The sequence below is a fragment of the Mercenaria mercenaria genome, unplaced genomic scaffold, assembly GCF_021730395.1.
Source record: "Mercenaria mercenaria strain notata unplaced genomic scaffold, MADL_Memer_1 contig_4256, whole genome shotgun sequence".
NCBI lineage: Eukaryota > Metazoa > Mollusca > Bivalvia > Venerida > Veneridae > Mercenaria > Mercenaria mercenaria.
In genome coordinates, this window is record NW_026462471.1 from 42,714 (window position 1) to 69,985 (window position 27,272).

A 27,272-nucleotide genomic window follows, 5' to 3' on the forward strand; every position below is an offset into this window, starting at 1 on the left:
CGATTATAATTTTATGATACCGGTTGAGGATTAGTCTTTAAAATATCTGCAATGGAGTTCGTTATATGCCCTAAAATCCCGCGTGCGTGCGTGCATTGGTGCGTATGTGCGTGTGTGTGTATGCTTAGACATGTTATCAGAAACTGCAGCCTGATTGTTTAGCCTGATATTGAAAACAAAAAGAAATATTGACCCGATTGAGTCTAAAGGGAGGAGAATATTTTAAGTATCCAGTCTTACGGGGCAATTCTGTGCAACATGTATTGGACAGGTATATTGTTGATATACTGCTAAACTTAAACCACGAATTGGAGTCTATGTCATTATACAGATATGGTTGTTGCTTGACAAACGTGTTCAAATAATTTCAATTTGTCACAAAGCATGTCCGCCAGAACTATAAATGTAAATAAAATATCTTCCACTTCCAAAATTTAAATCATTTTCAGAGAAATTGTTATTGGCTGATCCTTAATTGAAATCGTTACTGCCATCTTGATTTGTCAAAATGGCCGCTGGGGAGAGAAGATATTCTATTCTAGGTGTTCTATTGAACACTTTTCTAAATCTGCTAAATCAGGTTATTAAAGTAATTTTGCAGAAACAATTCTTAGATTACTCTTTTCAAAATGTATTAACTATTTGAGCTGAGAATCTCAGGTGAAGCTTTAGCATTTTTCAGCTTTTAAAAAATTATATAAAGCTTAATATGCATATATGTCATAAAATATTATGAATTATATTATTAGAAATCACAAACATGATGTGTAGTCCTGACTTTGCATTTTTTGCTGAAACTGAAACTGAGACTGCTTTATTTGATAAAACGCCTACTTTTACACATAGTATATTCACTGGCGTTGTACATTAAATTAAAAAAAATATGATAAAATATATACATAATGGTATCAAACAATGAAACCCGACATATTTGACAAAATTATTATACATTGCAAATTACAACATTGCGTATTAAACATACACACTACATAGTAGAGTATACTCAGCGTTTCTACAATATTAAGACCACCAGCAGAGAAATAATCAAAACCATGATTCAAAGCTTCTAAAAAACAGTGTTTTGAGCTTTTTCTTAAAAGTGTCTACTGAATCAGAATTTCTCACGTCTACTGGTAGTTTGTTCCATAGTTTCGGCCCTACAGTTTAGAAACTTCTATCACCAAATGTTTTCCGTTTGTTAAATGTAACAACCTGTAACAGACTCCGACGACCTTAAACTACGTCTTGATGCTTGTTCCGGTAATAATTCAATCAAGTAAGATGGAGCTTGGTCGACTGAACAATTAAACATGACAGTTAAAATCTTAAATTCAATTCTAGCTTTGATAGGAAGCCTATGTAATCGGAACATAGCTTGTTTTGAACTGTCGTACTTGCTGTGTCTTAAAATGAGTTTGGCACACATGTTTTGTATCCTTTGCATTTTCTGAATTTCAAACTGAGGAATACCATACAATATTGCATTGCAATAATCTATATTTGAAATTACTATTGATACAACAAGAACTTCAGTAGCCTCTTTAGCAAGGTATTTTCTGATATTTTTGATTCTGAGATAATTAACCATTGCAGTCTGACATTTTCTTTTGACATGACCCTTAAAACTAAGATTTTCATCAAAGAATGCCCCTAGGTACCTTATACAATGTACTGATTTGATTTTGTCACCAGCAATGTCAATTTCTGTTATTGAACATTTGTCAAGTTGCTGTCTGCTACCGAATAAAATGAATTCGTTGTTTTTAACATTTACTTAAGCATTTACTTTTTGCACCGACAGCAAAGATAAATCAAAACAGTTCGCTCGGTTCATTTCTGATATGAATTCTTTGTCGTTGGTTAAACTTTATCAATCATTTGTTATTATTATTTCTGATCATTTATATCAACGTGTTTATACATCATAGAGTTCCACATAAGCCGGTGATAGGAGGTATGAGGAGTGTTGCACTTTCCATTGGAACTGTTATTTATTATATGTCCGAAGAACCTTCTTGTAGATTTCATTATAATTTATATTTTACATATACATAGTACACTTTATTGCTATAATCGCTAGTTTAAATCTGGTTTTATGAATGACGGCATACCCGGAAGTTATGAATGAATGTAAAACTTAACTATCTAAAAAAACTATAAAAGAAGATTTCTTTTTCTTATGTGAAATAGTTTAATAAACGGATAGTACAGGTAGGTTAATGTTCAACATTTAAATCTCGTCGAATTAATTACTTTTAATGTATAGAATAGTAATTGGAAAAGTATTTAAAATGAAATTACGTTGTAGATAAAACAATGTGTCTGAATTAAGTTACATAAATGTAGTAGAAACATATGAACGTGTTTATAATCATAGCACTAGTACTGACACAAATATAGGTCATATGGCGACTTACTAACCTTGTTATCCTATTTGGGCATTATCTCATCACGGACAGGTACCTTGTTAGAACCATCGACTTTCCTTAAGTCAGCTTAAAGTTCGAATCCACATCGGCGAGGGACAAGTGATTCTATATCAGCGGCATTATGTGCTATGTTGAAAAGTTCTGCTTGGTATTATTGCTAAATATTACATATACAAAACCATCACAGAGGATAGCAACCTGTAATATAATATTATGTAAAAAAAAATATTCATGTTCAAGTAACTTATACATTTATTTGTCAAACACATTTTAAAACAAACAATACTGCTGCATTTAAGCTCACCTGAACCATGGATCATGGGTGTGCCATTAGTATAGGCGGATGGTTGGTCTTCCGTTTTCCGTTACTTAAATATCTTCCCCTCAAAACCTACTGATTAGAATTACACAAAACTAGAAATGTCGCAACCTGGCAAGGTCCCCATTGAAATTTATGTGGGCACTTGGCTTCTTTTAGTGTCCGCTATTATAGAAATAGGTTTAAAACAACTTCTTCTCATGAACCGCCCAAAGAATCTTCATCAAACCTTGCCTGTAGCGTCATTATAAGTTATTATCTCAGATTCATTCAAAGAGGTGCATTTGCCGCTAGAGCTAAAAATAGAAATAACTTGAAACGACTTCTTCTCATGAACCGCTCGATTGATCTTCTTCAAACTTGATCTGTAGTATCATTGTACGGTCTTCTCTCACATTTATTCAAATGGGGACACTTGTCTCCTTCCAGTGGCCGAATAGGTAAACACAAAAATACTTTAAACAATTTTTTCTCATGAACAATTTGATTAATCATCGTCAAACTTGGTTAGTAGCATAATCATAAGATCGTTTCCCTATTGTATTCAAATGGAGTCGTCTTTCCCTTTAACGGGACTGAAAACTAGGAAAAACTTTACACGACTTCTTGGTGGATCTTCACCAAACTTTGTTTGTAGAATCATTGTTAGGTCTTCTTCCTATTTTGTTCAAGTGGAGCACTTGAAAACTGGAGCTAAAAGTAGAAACTCTTTTATTGAATTTTCCTCATGAGCAGTTAGACTGATATTCATCAAACCTGGTAAGTAGAATCATTTTAAAGTATTCTCTCAATTTCTTTCAAATGGGGGCACATGACCCATAGCAGGGACAACAAGGAGTTGCATGGAAAAACCTTCAAACGACTTCTTCTCATGAACCACTTGAATGGATCTTCTTCAACACTTGGTCTGTAAAATCACTGTAAGGCACCCCACCATTCTGTTGTGGTTTTTTTGTGTTTTTTTTTTCAAATGGGAGTACTTGGCCCCTTCTAGGAGCAGTTAGAGTTAAAATAATAAAATAATAAACGGCTTCTCGCGATATGATATGTAGAAACACTCTTCTTTCCTGTATTTTTTTTATTTTTAATGAATTTATCTAATATTTTGGACAGCTATTTGCGGTGTTCTGCCACTGAAGTCTCTCGACTATTTGTTTTTAAATTGTTGGATTTATGACAGCATCCTACAATTTGCATTCCGCAATAAAGAGTTTCATTTTGGCAGGTTCTCCACATAATGCGTGTTGATGATACTTTGATTTGTACTTAGTGAAGATAATAATTAAAGTACTAATTGTAGCACGAACGTTTTGGATTGCATTCACCAACGACTGGCAGTTTTTCGTTTTTCGTACTGTTCTAGATTGAGCAAATGGCGACTGTTTCATCAAACAAAGCTGATCCTGTGATACTGCATAGCTTGGTGTCAAATCAAAATCAATCTTAATACCTAACTGTTCCAGTCGTAGTCAAAGTTGTACATTTTTTTACATATGTATTTATTGGATTTATTTTTCCGGTCAAACTTTACAATACTTTGAGGTTTTTATGTAGTTTGTTTAACACTTTGAGTATAACCAGAAGGATGATTTTGAATGCGACCATTTCACCGACAGAAATAGATGATGCAATGGAGACTGATTCATTTATGAAAGGTTACCTCAGCCCAATCTATCGCAGTTTTGTCATTAATTTTGCAAAGAATTTCTGAGAAATGTGTTTTGCCTCCGCTTTGGAGTGTTTTGAATTTATTGAGCATATTCTTTAACTAATGGTTATCAAATTGTTTAATAATAGTAATTTCAATTTTCATTTGCCTTCACATAAACTCTCGTGTAATGTAAAATCATATCTGTGTTATTTGGTCCTACCCTAAAATAACTGGATAAAACATGATATTAGATTATTCTGCTAATGTATATTGCTTGAGAAAAAAGTGTTAAAATAAAGCATGAAGAATAACTTTTTATTGTTCGGTGTTTCAGATAGGATCTTCATACAGCATAATTAATTGAGATTTGCAGCATTATGTAATAATCAAGATTTAATACATTTCAAGAATAGTTAGCTAGTGTGCACATTTTCTGAATTTAAAGAATTTAAATTCCTTGAATGAATACTATGGAAATCTGAACATTGTCTTGAAATCATATGCTAAATACATGTTACATTTATCTCTCCGGCATTTAAGTTTTATCTTTATTTGACCTTTTGATTTTTTCTGCATCATAATTTTAAACAATTTGTACTTAAATAAATACTCATGAAAATGGACATTTCTTAGTAAAATAGTTCACAGAAAATAAAATATTGTAGGATAATGGTCGGTTTATTATAACAGACAAAGTACCATCTTAGAATTCTCAGCTCGGAGCTATCTATGCCAATTTTTACCAGCAGCCTTATAAACTTCAGGCATTAACAGACATTTTTGTATAATTCGAATTTGTTAAGAATTGGATCGGGTTTCAAATATCTGCAAGGTCTGATTGCAATCCTATCATATGAACAAAGGTTTTACTTTAATTTCACTTTTGAATGCATACTCTTCACATCTTCAAGGTAAAATACAAAACCTTAATAAAAAGAGACAAACCGCAAGTATGAAATTTTTGACGAGTTTTCCAGGACAAAATCACGAAACACTCACACGAATGCAAGAGAATTCAATGGCATTTTCAGAAATCTTCCATCTCTTTCGATGCTTGAACAAAAGTTTCTTTTTTACATTTTTTAGCTTAATAAAGAAAATGGACTCATCGGGGTAACCGTCAAAATTAACTTTCCAAGTACATTTTAATGTTGTTTAGATACACGTGTATTAATTTCTAAAGCTGAATAAATAATAAATGATTGTTTCTTTATTCAGTGTTGAAATATACATTGACAGGAATGCTGAGGTCATTTATCTAAAATGTGTTTGTGTTTGAATATCAAATTGTTCTATATGTCTAAAAAAAATCTCTGCGGTACAATTATTTCAGAGTACATGCTGCAGACGGTGTTTTTAAAGAATATAGTTATATAGTTTTAATACAATTATATAATTACTATATAGTTATATAATGAAACGGACACACCAAAAGTGTATTTTTTTAATTATCATAAATATATTTCCAGCTAGGAAGAGGCCTTTCCCTGACTGAATGACGAGCGAGATGATTATCTGTATTTTGTTGTACGTCTTTTGCGGGAATGAGATGAAAGGTATTTTCAAATTATATCAATTTTATTACTTAGAAATTAAGAACTGGTAACAGTAATACATACTAATCGCACTCCATATATGTAAGGTCATATAAGATGCAAATAGAAACGTTCTAGCCGCAACTACTACCGGCTGATGAAGTATCACTGGTTTATATAATAAGGTGGTAATTCGTTTACAATATCTTCAGTTTTTATCATTATGATATATACATTGTATCAAACATTTGGTCATTGATTATATCTGTTTTTATATGTGAGATGAAATATTTATCTTTTCATATGTATTATCACAGCGCTGTAGAATATATTGTTATTATACAAAACTTCAAACAAAAACATGTGAAGGAGAATAACACACAAACTGCTGTGACTGCACATAATTCAATTTGCTTCAAAGGCTTGTATTCTTTCTGCACAAAAAAATAAAATCTTTTATTGAAATTAAGGTGCATATACCAACACAGTATATCTGTCTCCCGCAAAAGTTGTCGCCGTGGAGAATACAAGTGTTACACTAACGTGTTCAAAGACAAATGGACCACTCCTGGAAACTCGGTGGAGTAACTCACAGATTGAACACCAAAACGCAAATCTTTATCTAAACAATGGGCAATGCACGATGACAAGATTTTTGAAAGACAGTGACCTTTTTGATGGTATATGTAATGGTAATGGAACCTATTCTGTACTTCTCAAAAGAGTAGACCGATTACAACATGTTGCTATATGGAGATGCAGAGAGGTCATAGAATATAGTAATGGAGTCACCATTAATGCATTAGGTAAAGCCTTTCAGTATTTCAATCTCAATATAGCCTAGAAATACATTTCAGCGTACTTCATGTCGCAAAAATTGTAAATGATACATTATCTATCTTAAAAGTTTGAAAGGCATATGTTTTATATTAATTACTGTAAAAAGACATGTAGAAACATATCTAAATGAACGTCCAGTAAGTGAAAATCTGAGCTGAGAAAGGGATAATTAATTTCCACACAATTTAAATACTATCATACACATACGTTTAATTTACAATCACTGAATTTGAAAAATGCCAAAATACATGTGAAACCATACATTTCCTTCCTGGTAGATAGGACAAAACCATTCACAAAAATGTATACTTTTAATAGTTTTTGTCAAAAAACTTTCAGTTTAATAGTCTAAGAACATGAAAAAAATTCAGTTAAAAAAGGGGCCATTTTTCCATTTTACAAAAAAGATGACCTGGGTTTCATTTTCCATCCCAGAAATGATTTTTAACACAAAAGTCAATTCCAACAGGTTCTACATACATCTCTGACCTGTTTTGTAGCTTGAACTTTAACTTCCAGGTTGTTGTGCCACCACTATATGGAGTCTAAGTATGTTACTTTACATCAAAAATACCTGAAAATATAAAATATATATATATATTAAGTTAGTTTCATTACTTAAAAGATTATTATATGATGCTGCAGTTAAGATTTATGTATATGTACTTGAAGCATTTCAGTTGGCCAAGAGGGGAAAAGATATGCCATCAAGAAATTGACAGATATGAGTTTGGAGGATATAAATTTCCCCCCACCCACTTTCAGTAATAGTGTTTAAAAAAGTACAAAAGTTATGTTTAGAAAAAGAGAGTTGTTAAGCTTTTAAAGAATATAAAATATGTTAGATACCAAACACAAAAAAACTCATTTTAGTAAAGATAAGAGGCTGAGAAAAAAACATAATGAAAAAAAGCTTTGTGATGAAAATGTAGGGGAGGGGGGGGGGTGTGAAATGACAGTTTATGGATACATGTCTTAACACATTTGCAACCGTGAAAGAACCAGATCAGCCACACATCTGTTACAATCTGATCAGGATCTCCACAGTTTGTTTTGACTGAGAAGCAACCAATGAAGATCCTGATCAGACTGCACAGACCCGTCAAATGCATTTAACATGTATCCATTGGTTAGTAAGTTTAAAAACTTTGCGTCTTTTTGATATGATTAGCTTCCAACGTCTTAAACTAATTAACAATGCGTATGCAACCTTCATGATGTCTAAAATAAGCCTGACTGCAATGAACAGTTAGTGTAAGCCTGTAATTTTATTTTCTTTGGCATCAAACAACGGTACATCTTATATACAAAAGATGAAGACAAACTTCCAGGATATTTCACAAGGCTATTGTGATTCAAATATGTAGCCATAAACAGCAAAAATACATGCAAGTCAAGCAGCCATACATGAGAGTTAACAGGAGTGGAGAGTGTAATTGACAAATTACCAAATGTGTTATTTCAAGTGCCAATTAGCAAGACAAATTTTGAATGATATTTGATTTGCTTATTGACAAGAGGGGTTATTTTATGCATATAAATTAATAAATTTTTCCCAAATTGGAAAAGGGTGGAAAGAAGTGAAAGTCGTTTTACACCCCTCCTACATACTCTCTTAATCTAAGCAAAACCAACAGTAAAACAGATGAAATGAGCTTTTAACAAAGGGGATTAACTCTGAGCAGCGCTTACATGAAATAATACAGTATATGCCAACACCAGTCCCATGAAAAAATCTGAAATACTCAAGTAGACCTTCACAGATCTTAATTTTCACAGTATAAATAAGTACATGATTCTGCAAAAACAGTCTAGAATTCAACTGGTTTAACTTGTATCTTCTGTAATTAATCTATCAACAACTGTAAATCCCCGTGCTCATAATCTTCACAAAAATTTTATATGCACAAATAGCACCATCTTCTTCATACTTTTACTTTGTCCCAAATCACCAAATCCGGGTACAACAGATATTTCATATCCTTTATATTCCTTGCCATCACTGAATTTATGCTTAATATGTTTCCCACCAGTAGGGGGAACCCTTTCTTGCTGTTTTTCTTTTGTTGTGCCATGTAAACAATCTTGGATCAAAGTTATCACATTCCGTTTTAATTCCTCAATCGTTAACACACAATATTTTCCATCTGGACCCTTCCTTGAAAAGTTTTTTACACTTTGGATCACGGTGTTTTTTGCTTTAAAACAGTTTTGCGGAACCTCAATTGTGATTTCAGTGCTTCTCGTCTCCCATGTTCTGTGTTTAGTCTCTGTAAGGCCTCATTCAGCTGTGCTTCACTTTGCCATAATCCATAGAAACAAACAGCACTTGCCCATTTTCCCCAAGTCCTGTAATCTTTTCCTTTCTATTTCCTCAAGTTTTCATCTTCGCTCTTCCTGTATTTCAAGTCTTTTTGCATCAATTGCTTTCAATCTTATTTTGAACTGATTCCTGATTGCTTTCCCCTCTGTTCTTGCATTATTCAAAAGTTGCTCTCTTTCATTCTCTTCTAAAGCTGAAAGCCACTCTCTTTTCTATTTGTTTGAATACAGTAAGTAAGATTCATTAGTGAGTAAAGTTGCATTTGGTCTATCACGCAGTAATTGATCCAACTGTCCAAACACAAATTCTGGTAACTTGTTGTGTTTCATGACCGACTTTGTGTCTGCTATGACTTGTTCTGCTGGGTTAAAACATTTTCCACCTGGCAGATGGTCAAAAATCATGCGATGTAGCAGTTCAGACATAGACAGGAAAAGTGCTTGCAACATGGATGTCAGTATTTCATCCAAAGTATTATTGTCTTCTAGCAAAGCTCGTTATTCTTCGTCTTGCTTCATGACAGTGTTAAATGGACTTGCTTCTCCTCTGATAAACGTAGCAATTAAATCAATATTATTTGCTCCTCTAGTCAGGAAGTCTACCAGTTCCTTATAATATATATTCATTTCAAGAAAATGAACTGGCGCATCCAGAAGTTTCCACAGTGGACCAGTTATAAGCTTTGAGATCAGTCCAAATGCCTTCTGCCCTGCTAAGAGGGGGTCTTCTTTTATGTCCAATGTGACAGCTTTTAATAAATCATTGCTAGTTCCGTGGGCTGTATCCAGAAAATCGATATTTTTGACGGTAGTAAAAAATGGCTGAGGCTAAGCTAAAAACAAGATTAAACCGGTTATTGTTTGAATCTGACTAATAGTTCTTCTCATTTCTTGATTTAAGGGATGTCACCCCCTTGTAAACTAACACCATTTTTCTATCTTGCCGACTGCAAAGCACTTTGAAAAAGTTCTCATTAGACGCAGGGCCCACTCTCATTTTTTGTGGTATTTTTTAAATTTGGTTCTTTGCTGGCCTATATCTTTCCCGTCTAAGTAATTGTTTTCAATTTTTTTAGAGTACTTTCACAAGTGTCTGCCATACCTACTAATAAGTGTTAGCCACAGTAGAAATTATTCATTTTAGAACACAGTTTTCTTTCATCAACACTTGAGTTTTCCCAATTATCAACAACCTGTGGCAAAATATCACTTCTGAACTGTTCTAGTAGAACATTAAAGTGTTTTTCTGTAGAAGCCCCCCTAATGTATAGTGTATCCAATGTCTTTATCATTAACAGCATCATGGCAGTTAAGTTGTAATATCTGATATAATATCCTTGAACGCATCCAAAGTACTTTGACCACTTTTATCCACCATCTCCCTTAAACCTAGGATGAATTTTGTTCTTCATCAGTCACTATATAGGTCTGCATTGCCGTACTTCCTGGTCTCATCTGTGTACAGAGTTGTACGATCTTTCTCTTTCAGGACAGAACCAGCCTGTTTTTGTGAAACCACTAGTTTACTATCCACAATTCTGTTTACGGTAGAAGCAGATGGTGTCCTGTCACTGTTTTTACCACACAGTTTTGCGACTTCTTTTATAACAGGCCCTACCCTTTCAACGGGAACTTTCATATCTGCTAAATTCATCACACACATAACTGCATCATTTGTATATTTATTGGATGTTTCATCATACAGTTGTACATGTGGAGAATCATTTAACAGTGCATCCATATAGTCAATTGTTACATTAGCCTCAACTAGTTCTTTTGCAGTTTGATCAGCAGCTTCAACAATGTCTTCATTTCTACGAATGGTGTCTCTTAAGGCAACTAACTCAGACTCTATCTGTTTGTTTTTGTTCTTCAACTCAAATGTGGTGTTTTTCATTTCATTTACAGAAGCTTGGAATTTCGCATTTCTCACTATTTCTCTGCCTAATTTATAGTTAATCTGCTTGACGTTTTCTTCACTAGCCTTTAAGTCCTTTTTAAGTTGCTTGTTTTCATTCTCTAATAAATCTAATTTAGCTTTTTTTTCACCAATTTTTTTCTCTAATATTTCAAATTTTCTTTTAATCTGTTTTGATTTTTCACGAGTTTCAGTTAAGCTTTCTCCTTTTTCCTGTAATTTTTTAAGTATTTTAACATTTTGTGTTGGTACTTCATATGAACTTTGTGAAGTTGAAGGAGCTGGTCCTGAATCACTTGTCTGAGATGGAATAACAAACCTTTCTTTTAAGAAACTTAACTTTGCTGCTCCTCGTTTGTTTTTTGTTTGCTTTAAAACTCTGTGAACTTTTGAGAAAAGGGCTTCCTTGTTTAAATTGTTTATATCTATGTTTACAATAGCTGAAACCCAGTTATGATAATAATCCTTAAATGTTAATTTATGGTCTATAGCAAAATGATATAAGTCCACTGCAAGGCCATTACAAAAACAGGCTTCACCGACACAAGTTATATTACTTTTATTCAGAAGAGACTCTTCAGATATCTGATGAATTTCTAAAAATGAACTCATTTTACTTTTAAAGGCTATTACTGAGGACAAGTACCATAAAACTGCATATTGCCAGATAACAGAGTTTGTGACACAAAGTTACTTTCATCCATATAACACAGAGAGTCACCTGTATAAATATCGGAACTTTTACAAAGTAATTCCCCAGTCAATAATGTCTGTGAAGCCCTGCTGCTAGTGTTAATTGCCAATTTAATTCTTTTCGGCCCTAGACTAGATGGTTCACTCTCAAGCTGGAGACTTCCACATTGAAAAGCATATCTGTATTGTATGTCAATGTCACTTAATTTTAATTCAGTATTTGAACCACTCTGAAATGTTTGATATTGAGCGTCTATACCAGTTAATGTCAACATCTGACTTTCATCATCAGTAGAATCAATGTCTTTGTTATGCTGTGTCAAGTATGAAGGTGATCTTACCTTTGGTTGAGTGGTGTTGACTGTTGCTGGTGTAGAAATTGACAGCTGAGCTTGTGTTACAAACAACTGTTGATCAGTACTTGTGTTGCTCGAAATTGCTTCTGCCACAGTACACTGTTCTGTTATTGTTGACTCAAAAAATGGAGAGGGAGGCTGAGTCTCAGAGCCTGGAGTGGGGGGTTGAGTCTCATCTGAATCTGAAATCTAAGTAAGACAGAAAGATTTCACATATACGTATGCAAAAACATGTATATAAACTTCTACTTTTCTGGATTTTAAAATTGATTCTGTTGTTTTCTCTGCCTGCTTTGGTGCTATTTTTCTTACTTTAGTTACTTCACAATTGTGAGTTTACAGACAACAATATTGTGTGGCATGTGCTGTGTTAATCATAAAAAGTGACATATTACTGCAGTCCTTTAGGAAGGCAAAACCTGTTCAAACCTTTATGCAGTATCAATTAAAATAAAAAATGATTTCCTTTTTACATTTTTACGGTTTGATTTCCATTTAGACTGGCCAACTGGGCTTTTCCTTTTCCAAAATCAGACAGAACACAGACAAGGGATAACATCAGTAATAAAATACCTATCAACAGTAAATAGAATAACCTCTACATATGACTCAACAATAAAACAAGAGGCAGGATCTCTGGGAATGTTTAAATCACAGTCACTCATTACTTAAGTAAAAGCACAACCAACAGTATAAGTCATTCTGGAAAAGAAAGCACAAAATAATTAAACTTAAAATGTGTTATTTGTGAGTTATTGTGCCTGGCTGAAAGTCATTCAAAGTCACACATCTTGGTGAGTCATAACCATACAACCTGGAGTTCAACTGCCTGGTTAAGGCTGCAACAAAGACATTCCAAAAGTCTTGCATTGTTTTTAATAAAATTATACATAAGTGATAATTAAACAGTTACACAGATGAACAAGGTTCTACTTTATAATAAATGTAATTGTGAATGGGCAATGCTTCAAAATTTGATTTTCAAATCAGTCATTGCCTTTGTCTTAATCTAAATTGTTTACAATAACAGTTTTCTGCACTTGAAGTTGGAGTCTGGAAAATCTAATTTCTGATTACTGAATTAGTGAATACTGTTCTAAATAATTAAAAATTATAATTTATAACTTTAGTATTAAAGTTCTATTAAATACTGTTTTATATAATCAAAAATTATAATTTATGACTTCAGTATTTTTTTAGTTCTAGAATCTAGGCTGATTTTTAGGGAGAGTAGACTAACATCTAATATAAATCACTGAATCCCTATCCTACATAATGCAACATCTATTCTATCGGCTATTCTTTACATTCAACACCATCAATAACTGTTATTGCGTATTATCATCAGTACTTTAGTACGAACGAGTTTTGGTACGAAAAACATAGCTTTACATATGTCTTAAACTCTGTAGAAACACAAAAATATAGCAAATTCATACATGCATACAATCAATAAAACAACTTTGCATAGAAACAAACCACTGTCATAGGACAGATGACGATGTATTTGTCGATCTTTGTTTATATCTGAAGAATTTGTCTGGAAAGAACAAACGTTTTCGTCCACTGACAAAATGGCTGACGGTGACCGTGTGACCCTGGCAAATTACCTCCCAGTCGGCCGAGCACTTGCTCAGAAAATGAGCTAAATACTGGTATATCACGTTAATATACTATCCTCAAGTGGCCCAATTCTAAAGGAACAAAGGTAAAACTTTCAAAAAACACAAAAAACAGCAGCGTATATGGCCGTTTTGATGAAAAGCGCGAGCTTTGTTTTTTTTCGCTCCCTATTCTCTTTACTAAATGTCAACCGTATAATGATAAATAGGTCATATACGCCATATTTGGACGTAACCACTCCCATTTATGCAAATTTTTCATTTGGTTAACCTTTACTTTATTCGTATAAGTGCGTATGAAACATGCTATATTTTCGGGTCAGGTTTTGACTGGAACACCGATTGCGCAATAATTTGCCTCGCACATGCGCGGTTGTTGCTAGTTTAAAGAGGACATTTACTAGATAAAGTAGTCTTAGAGAATAGTTTGCAACTGTTTGGTGATAACGCAAATTGTAATAATGTTCTGAAAGACGTTTCAAAAGTGGATTTTGCATGCCAATAAATAGGTCATATACGCCATATTTGGACGTAACCACTCCCATTTATGCAAATTTTTCATTTGGTTAACCTTTACTTTATTCGTATAAGTGCGTATGAAACATGCTATATTTTCGGGTCAGGTTTTGACTGGAACACCGATTGCGCAATAATTTGCCTCGCACATGCGCGGTTGTTGCTAGTTTAAAGAGAACATTTACTAGATAAAGTAGTCTTAGAGAATAGTTTGCAACTGTTTGGTGATAACGCAAATTGTAATAATGTTCTGAAAGACGTTTCAAAAGTGGATTTTGCATGCCAATAAAGAGTGTGTACGTTTATATAACTGAGTTTACCTGACAGAAACAACATATCCTGTAAATGTTAAGCCGTATAGATGTTGTTTCGTACGTGCTATGCATCTTTCGTAATTTATAAACGAATGCACTTTGTGAAGCGTCATAAATCGTGATCTTGTCTTCTCAGATTATCACAGAATGTAATGAAATTTTGTATGAATGTGCAATTAAACGCAGTCATAAACAAGCTTATGAGAAAGTTAGAAATATGGATTTTCTTTAGCCATATAAGGGATATTATAACTATTATGATACCCACAGAATTCAGAGCATTTTAGGCTTTTAAAAATCTTAAAAAGTCTTTCTTGTCACAGCACTTTCCAAGGTCAGTTGTTATTTTTATCGTTTAGTTAAATTGTTGTGTCATCCCTATTTATTCTGAATTGCAGTTTATTCGTTTTACCGGTTTTCAAATCTTGTATACATGTATATCGTAATTTTCTGTTTTTAAGCAAAATAAAGAAGAAATACTGATCTTAATTTTGATACATGTAATACTTTTACAAAAATCAGAGACTATAACATTTTCCCACTATAAACAATCAAAGCATGAGTAACAGCTCCCGGAACATAATTTCTATGTTTATGTTTAAGCATAACTGTAATTACTATCACTATGAATAATTATTCAAAATATGTAATGAAATGTTTTTTTATCAATACATGAAAGAAACTAGGCAAAGTAAAACCAACAAAAACTTATGATAATATTTTAAGAATGATATTCTATGTAATAAAATTCTACTCAGCATGTAAGAGACCATATTTCACATTGTACTATATTTCGAAAATGAATATGCGTCACAAGATAGGGTCATAAACCTGTAAAATCGCCTCTGTCATGCTTCATTTTTTGTGAGTCGTGGAGGGTTGAGGGTAGTGATTACATATACCAACACAATATCTTAGAAGTTATAATATTACTAAACAGGTAATCAAGCAGCACTTCCGGGCTAGTCGGTTAATGGCGGAGAGAAAAAAGGCTCAATTTTATCCCAGTTAAATGGCATTTTCATGTTTTATGTAAGCTAGTGCCTGTTTTTATTTCTTTGTGGATCTATAATTGACATTTTGGTAGCATTTTCAAGGAGATTTTTGCATTTATAGAAATGTAAACAAACCTGTCAGTTTGGAAGATATTCCATAGTGTTGACCTGTCAGACAAAACATATCTCTTAGAAGATACATGACCATTACTTTCTTTGTGATTTTTTATGGTTTATAAGTCATTTTAGAAGTAATCATGTTTTTAAACTGGGCCTGGCAATGTTTTATAGCTTTCAGAAAATTGTTTTATATAGAACATGTATCAAATTTATTTAATACTGTATATCCTATAAACCATACCAAATACGTATAATGCCGTGTTTGCATTTTTCCAGATGTGATTTGTTTTTATATCAATGTATACTGTTTATATTTGTCTGTTCAAGTTCCTGTATCATCAGTTGAGATAACGCCATTGGAAAACAGAGACGACACAATAATGGAAAACACAAGTACGACGTTTCAATGCAAGGCTTCAGCAAGCCGACCAGTACCAACTATTTCCTGGTTCCTTAGAAACCCGAGTTATCCAGATCTTATTAACATTACAAATGAAACAAGACAATCCCATCTGTTCACTTATAGCGATACCGAACTTACAGAAGTAATAAGTATACTAAACTATACTTTCAATAGAAATTTTAATGGATGGTTCATATACTGTGTAGCATCAAATCTTCCTAGTCGGAATGTTACATCTACGAAAAATGAGCTGAATATATCGTGTAAGTATATTTTGAATATTTGAAACCCTATGTTTGTTCTACATTACAGTGTTTAATATGGCTATACGTTTATCTAGAAATGTAACTAAAGCAACAAATGTCCATGAGTGAGGTTAAAATTGATCGAAATGGCAATCACATGGAAAACATATTTTTTAGTTTAATGGCGGTGTATTAGAAAATAGAATGACATATAATTATTAGGATTCAGCTGTTTCACTACTTTAAATCTAAATGTATTGAAAACTTTTGCCATGCTAGTGGGTAGTCACGACTGGAAGTAGCCTTTACATTTTTGTCTAGGTGAATTGCCCAACCAAGATGTACAATTTTAACATGGAGTAAGTAAATCGAAAAATGTGTCTCAGATATATGATAGCCTTTGCTTTTCATTTGCCTTACGTTTCCATAGAAACTTGAAATTGCCGTACCAGGTTCCGTATTCATCAGTGTTTAAAGTCTGACACTTAGACTAAGAATTAAGAATAACAAACATTTAAGTAATCATTACTTTGTTTATAGCATACTGTACTTATGGAATGTTGCATAGCCGTCTGTAGCTACGAAATTCTTGCAAAGTTTCATACCTCTCTGTGCTAAATTTAGAATGAGAGCAAATCAAAAATTTAGCATTTAAAGTCTAACTCTAAGTTTCATACTTTAAACGGGATGACTACAGGCCCTAGGGTTTAGAAATGTAAGTTCTAAAAATGAATCAATGTTGATATCGTTTCCATTCATAAATGGGTATCAATTGAACTGTTAAACATGAGATCTTTTTGAGAGAGAAATGCAGCGTTTTGGACATTATAATTTTAATGAGAGACACTGCATTGACTACCAGGACGAAAACATAAAGTTAGATTGGAAATGTACTGGTTTAACAAGATTTTGTCAGTTAAACATATCTCTAACGTATCTAATGCTTTCGAATATTTCTAGAGTGAAAATTCGAAATGTGATTTGGTGCTATACTAAGTGTCTTTGCAAAGCATATTGCATAACATGATCAACCTGATATACTAGAGAAAATATTGAGTTGCAATTATTAAACATTTAATGCTAACTACAACTCCAGAAGAACTGATTTTAAACAGGTGATAAGTAATGAATGTATTTATATGTATGAACATTTAATAATATGACTAACGTAAGTATTATAATATGTAAAACGCCAGTTCCACCTGACGGACAACCGACAATAACCGGCATAAAACATGACAGCATCTACCGCATTGTCGAAAACGAACAAGGGACTTTATCTTGCTCTGTGACCGGAGGAAACCCTGTGGCAACATTAAAGTGGCAGTGTTTCAATAGCAATGTTTCAGACATCAGAAAAAATAGAAGCGTCACAAGTAATGTCACGTGGACCGCTCAACGTTACCAACACAACAAGTCATGTAAATGTGTTTCAAAACATGCGTTTGGAGAGAATACAGTGTCCGTAATTGTCGCGGTTTTGTGTATGTATTAATTATATTGTTATTTGTTGTTCAAAACATGATTTTAGCTGATGAGTATTAAAAAAGATATCTGGACACTACATGTATACAAACTATGAAACTTATGAGATTTTCATACTGCTATTATGTTACTTGGTTGCGTTCTATGCTTTCAAAGGATCTTTTCGCAGATTTTATTAATATTAGGTTATTTAACATTGTTCTGTACAATACGGAGATATATTTGGACGAGTACCCAGCTGAGAAAACCATATTGGACGAGCCGCTAGGCTTAATCTTTTTATTCTATATCTATTTTATCTTACTATAATAATAGTTTAGATTAAAAATGTTTCACTGAATATTGTATTCCTGCCTTTTCTAGTTTTTCCCAGCTTGGTATGAGTGCAAATATATATTATACAGAACAATGTTAGACCTTAAATAACCTTTTTATTCTATATTTATTTCACTTCATACGTAATATACGTAGTTCACTAAATGTTGTTTTTTCTGCGTATCATTATTAAAAAAAGTATATGGTGCAACCTCCCTACAACAGCCATTTGGCAATTAGGGTGGTAATAATACTTGGCTGAGATATTATGCCCACAAACATTGTCAGCAAGTTTGGTGAAGATCGGATGAAAACTGTTCGACTTAAAAGAGCGGACAAGGCTAAATTCCCCGTTTTTCGAGTAATTCAAGGGCTATAATCAAAGAGTGCCTGGTACAATTTGGCTGGTAATCGAAATTGGCCGAGATGTAATGCCCACAAACATTGTCAGCAAGTTTGGTGAAGATCCGACGAAAACTGAATTATAGAGCAGACATGTTTTGGATACTGACCGCCCGTCCGTTGCCATTCATAATCTTCTCCATTTTGTTTCTTAACCGTTAAATAAAAACTGCTGAGGTAGCTATTCAGACAGTCAGGGCTGATACCATTTTCTAGGTTTCGTCCGGAACGGCTTCTTTAAGCGATTTTTCAAATATTCCAACATCTGATGATCCTTTTTACTGTATTTTTAAGTTTTTTATTATTAACGAACTTTTAATATCTAAATCAGACAGCATTGTTATCCCTTGAATCGTTTTTGTGTGTTGTAAATTTACAAAAAAAAACTCAAATTAAATCCAGATTTCAAGACGCATAATCAAACTCTGTACATAGAGCGCCTACTTCATCCGATTTACATTCGGAACATTTTCACGCGTTTCGGGCTTTATCGTACGTTTAACATGGGACAGTTGAACCGTCCAAATACAGAAAATACAGGATTTTTTGTACGCGCGTGCGTCCAAATACAGGAAATACAGGATTTTTGTACGCACGTGCATCCAAATACCGTAATATATTGTATGGTCACGAGTTGCAAATGAACGTTCGCGATTGGATAGATAAAATATGTATAGAATAATACAAAATACGAAATGATATATGCATTCGATTATTTCTTAACGGTCATAACAGTACTTTTTGTATCAAAATATGGTTGTAGTGAAAATAAATATAAAAAGATAAAATATATTCACAGACACATGTATTGTATTCGCATATTTCAGATCCGCCTGACACGCCTAGATTTAGAATAGGTGATGACTATATCAGTCGAGTAGTTCAAATGGTACAGAACAATTCACTGATTCTTGTTTGTGAAACAAACAGTAATCCAGATTCAGAATACTCGTGGAACAATAAAATACCAGGTCAAATATTAAGTGTTTCCAGTGTTCAAAATCAAGATGCAGGAGATTACATCTGCAATGTGAACAATACAATGATTGATTCACATGGAGTAACGTATTCAGGAAGCAACACTGCGAGTATAACACTGCAATTACTATGTAAGCATTTTTGTTCATATCAGTCGAGTTGATTTTTTAAACAGTCAATTAAAGTGCAGTTTGCTACTTCTTAGTGCAATAACGTCTTCGAAAATGATAAAAGCACCCCGGGAGAATCTCTTATTCTTTATCTTTTCTGAAAACAACTTCTGCCTGCAATATTTTACAATCTCATAGGTGGATTGACCTTATTTATATGTTTTACATTATACAGTCTAGTTTTTTACACTTATCTGTGAGTTTTTATATTATTGCACTGCCATGTCTGACTAGTGATTTTGCATGCCCTGAACGCGCTTAAACCATCAGTTTCCTTTATATAGGTCACTGATCGTACAAAGGCGGTGCCCCTATTTTCAGCTTACTTTTTGTCCGTAGCGTTTTAAATGTTATGTATATTGTCTTGCATGTTAGTGATGTTACTTCCAACCTCCCTTATGTCACCCCATTTTTCACTTGCCCTTTCCCCTTCCTCCTACCCTTTTTAACCCTATCTCTAATCAGAAAGTAACTAAAATGTACTTGTTGAATATTTGAAGCAATCCGTCTACTAGACGTTTCTTCAGAAATAGATGTGGGATATAATAAATGTGTCTACTGGTCTACTGGGTGAAGCAGAGATGCTATACCCTTAATGACATATTTACTGTGTAAATAACTTTGGTTTTAATTAATTAACTAGCCTATTTTCTTAACTTTATTTGTTATCTCTTCTTCCTGTCAAGTTTAACATTTATTTACCAAAATTAATGTATCGCTCAGAATTCACATTTAATGTTTCTATTTAGCTCCAGCGAAAGTAGGCAACATGACAAACATTACTATCAACGAAGGAAGAACTTTCAATATCACTTGTCCTGTAATACCTGGCAACTCTCTGATTACAAGTGTGATATGGTCATCAGGAGGAGCGTTTGTAGCCTCCAACAGCCGTATTATATATATACCAAATATTTCAAGAGATGACGATAGGATTTATATATGTTCCATCAAATCAAAGATGATACCAAGCATAGGCCCGACAGTAGAACAAATTACACACGGACAATTTCATCTCATCGTGAATTGTATGTTTGAGCCTTTATATTGCTTTTAAAAATATTTTGTGACATTTCATAATAACTAATCACTTGTAAAACGCGTGCTATTCTGTTTGATATTTGCTGTTTCTTTTAAAATGGAATTTCAAGGCAAATAACTGTGTGATAAAGATATGATTTTAACAACTTTAAAATTACACAGGATAATGGCAGTAATAAGCAAACATGTTTGCAAATACTTTTTGCCTTTTGAAAAAAATGCCTTTGCAAAGGAATTTCTAAGTATATTTTGAAATGGGGACATATTAAGCACCTGATAGTAAAACTATCCCTTTTGTAATTTAATTTATTTAATAGATATAAACTTTTCCACTACATTGGCTTTTTTAAACTCATGTGAATTGATTAATTCTGATTTCTTATAAAAGTAATTCCTTCCGTGAATAACATAAAATATTGATTTATCGGAAGGTGCGCGTAACAGTTACCTTGACAAATACTATACTGTTCATTATAAATATACACCATTTAAAACTTCTTTCAACTTTAGATAAAGCATCAGTTTTGCAATTCTATGTTGGAGGGTCAACGGAGAAAAACAACTATACAGTAAATGAGACCGATAACGTGACATTCTGGTGTAACATTGAAAGCAAACCTCAGCCTAATATAAGTATATCTCATAATGGCAAGGTACTCCACGTATCTGTTGGCAACAATAGTGTAGCCTATACAAGGAACAATATACAGTGTAATGATTTCGGCAAATATATTTGTTCAGGCATGAACGAATACAATAATGGAACACCTTCAGCAAGAAATCTAACCATTAATGTTAACTGTAAGTATATGTTTCAAACGATACCATTATAAAGAATCGCTTGAAACAAAGAAAAACACATTGTCAGTATCACAGATAAATATTAATGGTATTACATTTACTCGTTAATAATTTTATCATCACTACTGGATTTTTTTGTTTGAGATGTATTGACGTTCCATTTTTGGCTATTTCGGAAATTTTCTTTTCGCGAAATGTATAAAAATAGTTTTTACACTGTCGTTAAATATGCGAGATAACTTTATTCATGTGTTTAGGTTTAGCTTGTTTTTCGGAAGGAATGCATTTTATCTCGTGGCGGAATACTAACGACCGTTGTTTAGACTCAATATTACAAGATTCACTCTTGTAAATGCAAATGTTCTTCTCGAAGATTACAGAAACATTATAATTTATTTGATAATCTTGAATGTTTTTCGTCAATCACAGGTTCTTGTTAAGTAGTTTTTATAGAGACAATAATTTTGCTGTTTTCGTGAATGTTCATCAAGACAGAAAATAAAGAAAGAAATCGATTAACTTCGGACGTTTTTCTTCTTTCTTTCTTTTTTTGTGGTAATGGAGGGGGGAGGGGTTGTCTTCGTTGATGAACATCACCACCACGAATACAATATTTCCGAGAACTTCTGTATCGTACACGTTGGCAAATTTCAACGACGTCCCCAACGTGAATCTCGCCCTCGTTGCTCATTTTGTATAGCATTTCATTATAAATCCTATACAATATGTCACCTTGATTCAAGTACGAAAGACGCTGTGTCAGAAGGTATACATCCTCCATATTTTATTACTGTGTAAAAGCTGAAAGCTACTTGCGGATATATACAAATAAAATCTGTGAGAAGATCCTTTGGAATGCTTTCAAACGCGAGTTATCAAAATGATGTGCTTGATTGCATTCAACACCTAGGAAAATACTGCAAGTCATATGCTAACATTCTATATTTCGAAAAATCTTGGATTGAATTTTCTAGATTAATGCTTATTCAATTGATATCTGTTTTAGGCTCACCTCGTCCTTCTCCTTTCGTTGAACTGAGGAAGAGGGTAAATGGGCTAAAACATTTCCCAGCAACACTGAGATTTACAGCGCTAGCATTTCCCGAGCCAGGTCCGTCTGGATTTACCTGGTATTACTTAAATGGATCAAGTAGGATTACACTTACAAACAGTCACAATGTGGCGATTTCAAGTTTATTTTCACAGTCCAGGTTGACCATAATAAACGTAACACAGTCAAACTATGGACAGTATTTTCTAAGGATAGCAAACCCACATGGTGTTTTTGAGCAGAGATTTATCTTGGAGCCATATGGTAAGCTGACTGAAATGTCTTTCTTCTACAATTTAATTTGCTGTAAAACTTGTTGCATTTAAGATACATTTTTTGCAATTTCGGTATAATCTTGTCATTGTTTACGTAAAAACAAGTTTGCATTTTACTGAAGCCATTTGCTGTTCATTTTGAAATTCACTCCAGAATGATGATCAATGTAAAAGTTGTGCTGTTCTTAGCTCTTTGCAATTTTCGTTGTGCAAATGCTCTGATTGGTCAAAGTAAGTAAAATCATAAAGTTTATAAAATGTTCATATTGTAATTTGCAGTCCATTTATGCAGAGACCTAAAACGTTTTCGAAAAAGTGTATAGATCTCGCTTAGGCTTGACTTAATCTGTTTAACTGACTATCTCCTATATTCCCTGCATAAAACGTCTGCGAGTGAGTTTGCGAGTATTGAGTTTCAACTGTAGACACAAATTTACTAGCGCACGTAGTTAATAAATGTTTGCAACATCGATTTAAATGATACATTATTATGTACTTTCTACTATCTATAAAATATTTCAAAGAGAATACATCTATCGCAAACAGAATGTGGGCTTGCTACAGTTAGAGGTTTCATATGTTTGCAATACCAGTAGTATTTTTTGCTATTGCTTTCTGATTTTAGACAGTATTGTACTATGTAAGATACATATCGAATATATCTTAATTAATAATAATTTGATATATAATACTTTAAGAAAATATCATCAACACATTTGTGATAGCTCAGGTTAAAGCTAATCTTTTCACTTTTTCAGTTTATTCAACTTATTCATGCAATCTTGCTGATTCATTAAACACCGGGGCTTTTCTTGGTGTAGGATTTGGTACTTTCGTAACCACCCTTTTTATAGTTGGCAGTGTTTTGGTCGTTTACAAATATATGAGGTGCGTATTAGCCTATAAAATATGTCTATATTTAACGCTTACAATAAAGGTACATGTAGGTATATAGGATATAAGATTTCTGTTTTATGTTAAAATAAAGCTTATATTAAGGTAAATGGAACAATTCTATCGCCATTATCAATAATTTTTCAACTTATTTAAACTTGCAAGTCTACACATGCATCAAATAATCATTTGTCCGCCAAACTTTGATATTCTCCATCTTTAATAGCTATGAACTTAATTGTGTTGGTGTGACTCTAAATCCAGCGAAATAAAGATGTGCCGCACCACAGGAAAACCAACATAGTGGCTTTGCTACCAGCATGGATCCAGACCAGCCTGCGCATCCGCGCAGTCTGGTTAGGATCCATGCTGTTCGCTTTTAAAGCCTATTGTAATTAGAGAAACCGTTAGCGAACAGCATGGATCCTGACCACACTGCGCGGATGCGCAGGCTGGTCTGGATCCATGCTGGTCGCAAAGCCACTATGTTGGTTTTCTCATGGCGCGGCTCAGATGTGCTTTTCCACAGTTTCAGTGGATGCATTTCAGATCACTTTTGAACTCATGTATTGCCGCAAATATTTGTAACTGTTGTCACTTACTGTAGGTGATGCTTTCAAAAGAAGTCCATATCTTGCTGATTGTATAAATCATCCGCTTTCCTGTACCATAAAGTTAATACGACACGTCGGATGTATTGTGTAGAAATCTTAACAAAGTGTTTTAGAATGTCATTAAGATTTTTAAATTAACGGGGTTCATAACAAATTATTTTATTATTTCAGACGGAGACATAAAAAACAACGATCTGGTCATAATACCCAATGTCGATATACGGAAAGTAATTTACCTTGCTGCTATTCATTTTACGTTTTTATAATTCATAATACGAGTAAAACGACTTTATTTGTTGTTGACCAAACTCAAAATTGTTACCTTTCCTGTCAACATGCAACACATCAAAATGTTGAAGTCGAATTAAAATTCTTCCTTGAATGTGATTTTCAATCCCTAGGTTTACATTCCGAACGGCCAATCGTCAATTTTGACGTTCAGCCAGGCGGCCCTAAATTACACTTTTTTCGCTTCATGACAAACATACGTAGTCAATTGTTTGTATAAAACAAAATTTCTACGGTGGGGAGAACTTACAATTAGAGCAGTTTTATACATACTCGTCCACAGTTCTTTTTCGAATTACGTCATAGTCTTTAATATTTACAGGAACTACATCATCTACTAAGAAAAATAAAGAAACAATAGAACATGAGCAGATAGCAATGAGCCAAGCAGAGATAAGGGTTTCTGCTGCAATCAATGGAGGTATGTCTAGCAGCTTTAGCGGTAATGCTGTCGTAGCAGAATAATGTTAAAGCACATAATAGGACAATTGAACAATTATATCTTAATGCGAAATTAAAATGTGAAAAGGATGTAGTCTTTTTTAGATACTGCTTACCGTGCAGATGTGATGAGATGAAATTACAAGTAAAAGCAATATATAGTAACAGATAGTAATAATGTATTATGATAACGATTTGCGTACGACTCTTCGCTAAGTAATACTTGTTCCGGAAAGTGTTTATAAATTGATTAAAAACCCTTCGAAAAACACCAAAATACATGTACATCGACTTCATTTTATTGCTTTTATGCTTATGATATGAAAGATTTATAGTTTTAAAGAATGCTTCCTTAAATCTACACCGATCTTTATACCAAAAGAACAAAAACACAATATGCTTGTATAATATGTAATGAGCACTTGGGCACGATTAGCTTACATTGTTTCTTCTTCCAATAATATCATATCCATTATATTTACATATAAGAAAATACTGACATGAATCATATAACAACTTTAAATACCATTCAATTCATAAATATCAATTCAATGATTGAACATGCATAACATTCACTTCTCATGTCTATATAATTATATATAAACATTTTTAAATAAAGTAACAAATAATTTCCCGTGATTTAGATTTAAAAAATAATCTGTTTGTAAGCATAGGTGCCCAAAGCTGAATGGCCATACAAATCACAACAATCGGCACGATAACTTGCCTTACCAGCGTTACTAAGGCTACCAACAAAACAACCATCAAAACAAGATTTTGATTGGCCTGATACAACAAAAGATATATACCTATTCAAGGAAAATATTTCCTGCCTAATTCGCTTCGCTTAACCGACGGAAAATATATTTCTATTAATGCTTTTATTAAATATGAATGGCAATAAATACTGCGACATTTCTGTCATTTCGGTTTATTTTATTTGCTGATAGCAATATTTACATATTAAATACTGAAGAACGTGATCGAAAACAAGTATTGTATTTACAGAAGCCGCAGAAGAAAATGACTCTACACCAAAGTATGAAGAATTAGACATGAAACAAAAAGACAGAGACCAGTATAGTCAGCTTCCTGCACTATATGAGAAAACGGCTGATGTCACAAGATGTAGAAATACAGACATGATTATCAAAAACACCGAAACAAGCCGGGATATACAAGACTATATAAATATCAGAATATAAAAACACTAATTTTCAGTCTCTTATAAATGAATACGTATTTGTAAACATAAGCCGTTTTCCCTACAATCGATGTGGATAATGCTGTATTCAGAGATAAGTGTGTTTGGAAATAAGAATTTTGTCTTACACAGTATTACACGATAGCAATAATAGTAATGTATCATTATTTAAGTCTCAACTATATACATACATAAGATACAAGTAGTTATTGTATATTTACAACATATCAAATGTATATTGCATTCCTTACTGGAAACATAGAGACTATCACAGGTTATAATTAAAAGCATAAAGTACATTATATGAACAGAATAATAACTATACTTACAAACACTAAATACATATCTACATGGTGTAAAACAGGAGAAGCGTTGCTAAGTGACAACTGCCTTGAAAAACATGATTAGAAGCTGAAAATGAATGAAAGGTTATGAATGAAAAGTATCATTGATGAAAGGCAACACAAAACACGTTGATCAGATGACAATGAATCGGATTAGCAAAGTTATCTCAGACGACATAAAATTTCAATCTGTCAATTTGAACATTGCTCATTATGAATATACTGTATACTAGTTGATGATATACATATAAAATAAACGGGTTTGTATTATAAGATTGCAGGTTTTTGTCCAAGGTTGGTATCTGAGTTTGAAACCATGAAGTTAAATATATCAAAGTAACGTGTCATTACATACTGCTGCACGATTAGGCAATTGTTCTCTTACACTACATTGCACTGGGCAATGAAATAAAACATGGTATTCAATTTCAACATAATTACAGAAGGGATGTATTCTATCGTTGATTGGTAACTATACGTTGATTGACCAGAGTTGCGTTCAAAGCTAACACACGCGGCCAGTAAAGTGAGGCAGACGACAGATATTTTTAATTATCACCAAATATACTATATCATTAGCATAACTAGAAAAAAGGTCTGTTATGTACTGTATTAATGCAAAGAAAAGGTACGGGAACCCCATAATGGTAAACTTCAACTAAAAGTCTTGTAACTGGCCAAACAATAGAAT

At 33.2% G+C, this 27,272-nt stretch overlaps 1 protein-coding gene across 2 annotated transcripts; it reads left to right on the forward strand.

The window, feature by feature from the left end:
• The first annotated feature begins 5,865 nt into the window (after positions 1–5,865).
• LOC128553730 (synaptogenesis protein syg-2-like) lies at positions 5,866–27,266 on the forward strand. Of its 2 annotated transcripts, XM_053534907.1 has the most exons (12): positions 5,866–5,955; positions 6,405–6,740; positions 15,958–16,296; positions 17,475–17,762; positions 19,308–19,589; positions 20,378–20,656; positions 21,180–21,470; positions 22,477–22,785; positions 23,555–23,684; positions 24,476–24,531; positions 24,915–25,013; positions 26,042–27,266. In XM_053534907.1, exons 1-12 carry the CDS (start codon positions 5,895–5,897, stop codon positions 26,236–26,238), a joined length of 2,667 nt encoding a protein of 888 aa, XP_053390882.1. In that variant the 5' UTR covers positions 5,866–5,894; the 3' UTR covers positions 26,239–27,266. The 2 variants fall into 2 exon arrangements, with proteins under 2 accessions (XP_053390882.1, XP_053390883.1); XM_053534908.1 differs by lacking the exons at positions 19,308–19,589; positions 20,378–20,656.
• Positions 27,267–27,272: the final 6 nt, after the last annotated feature.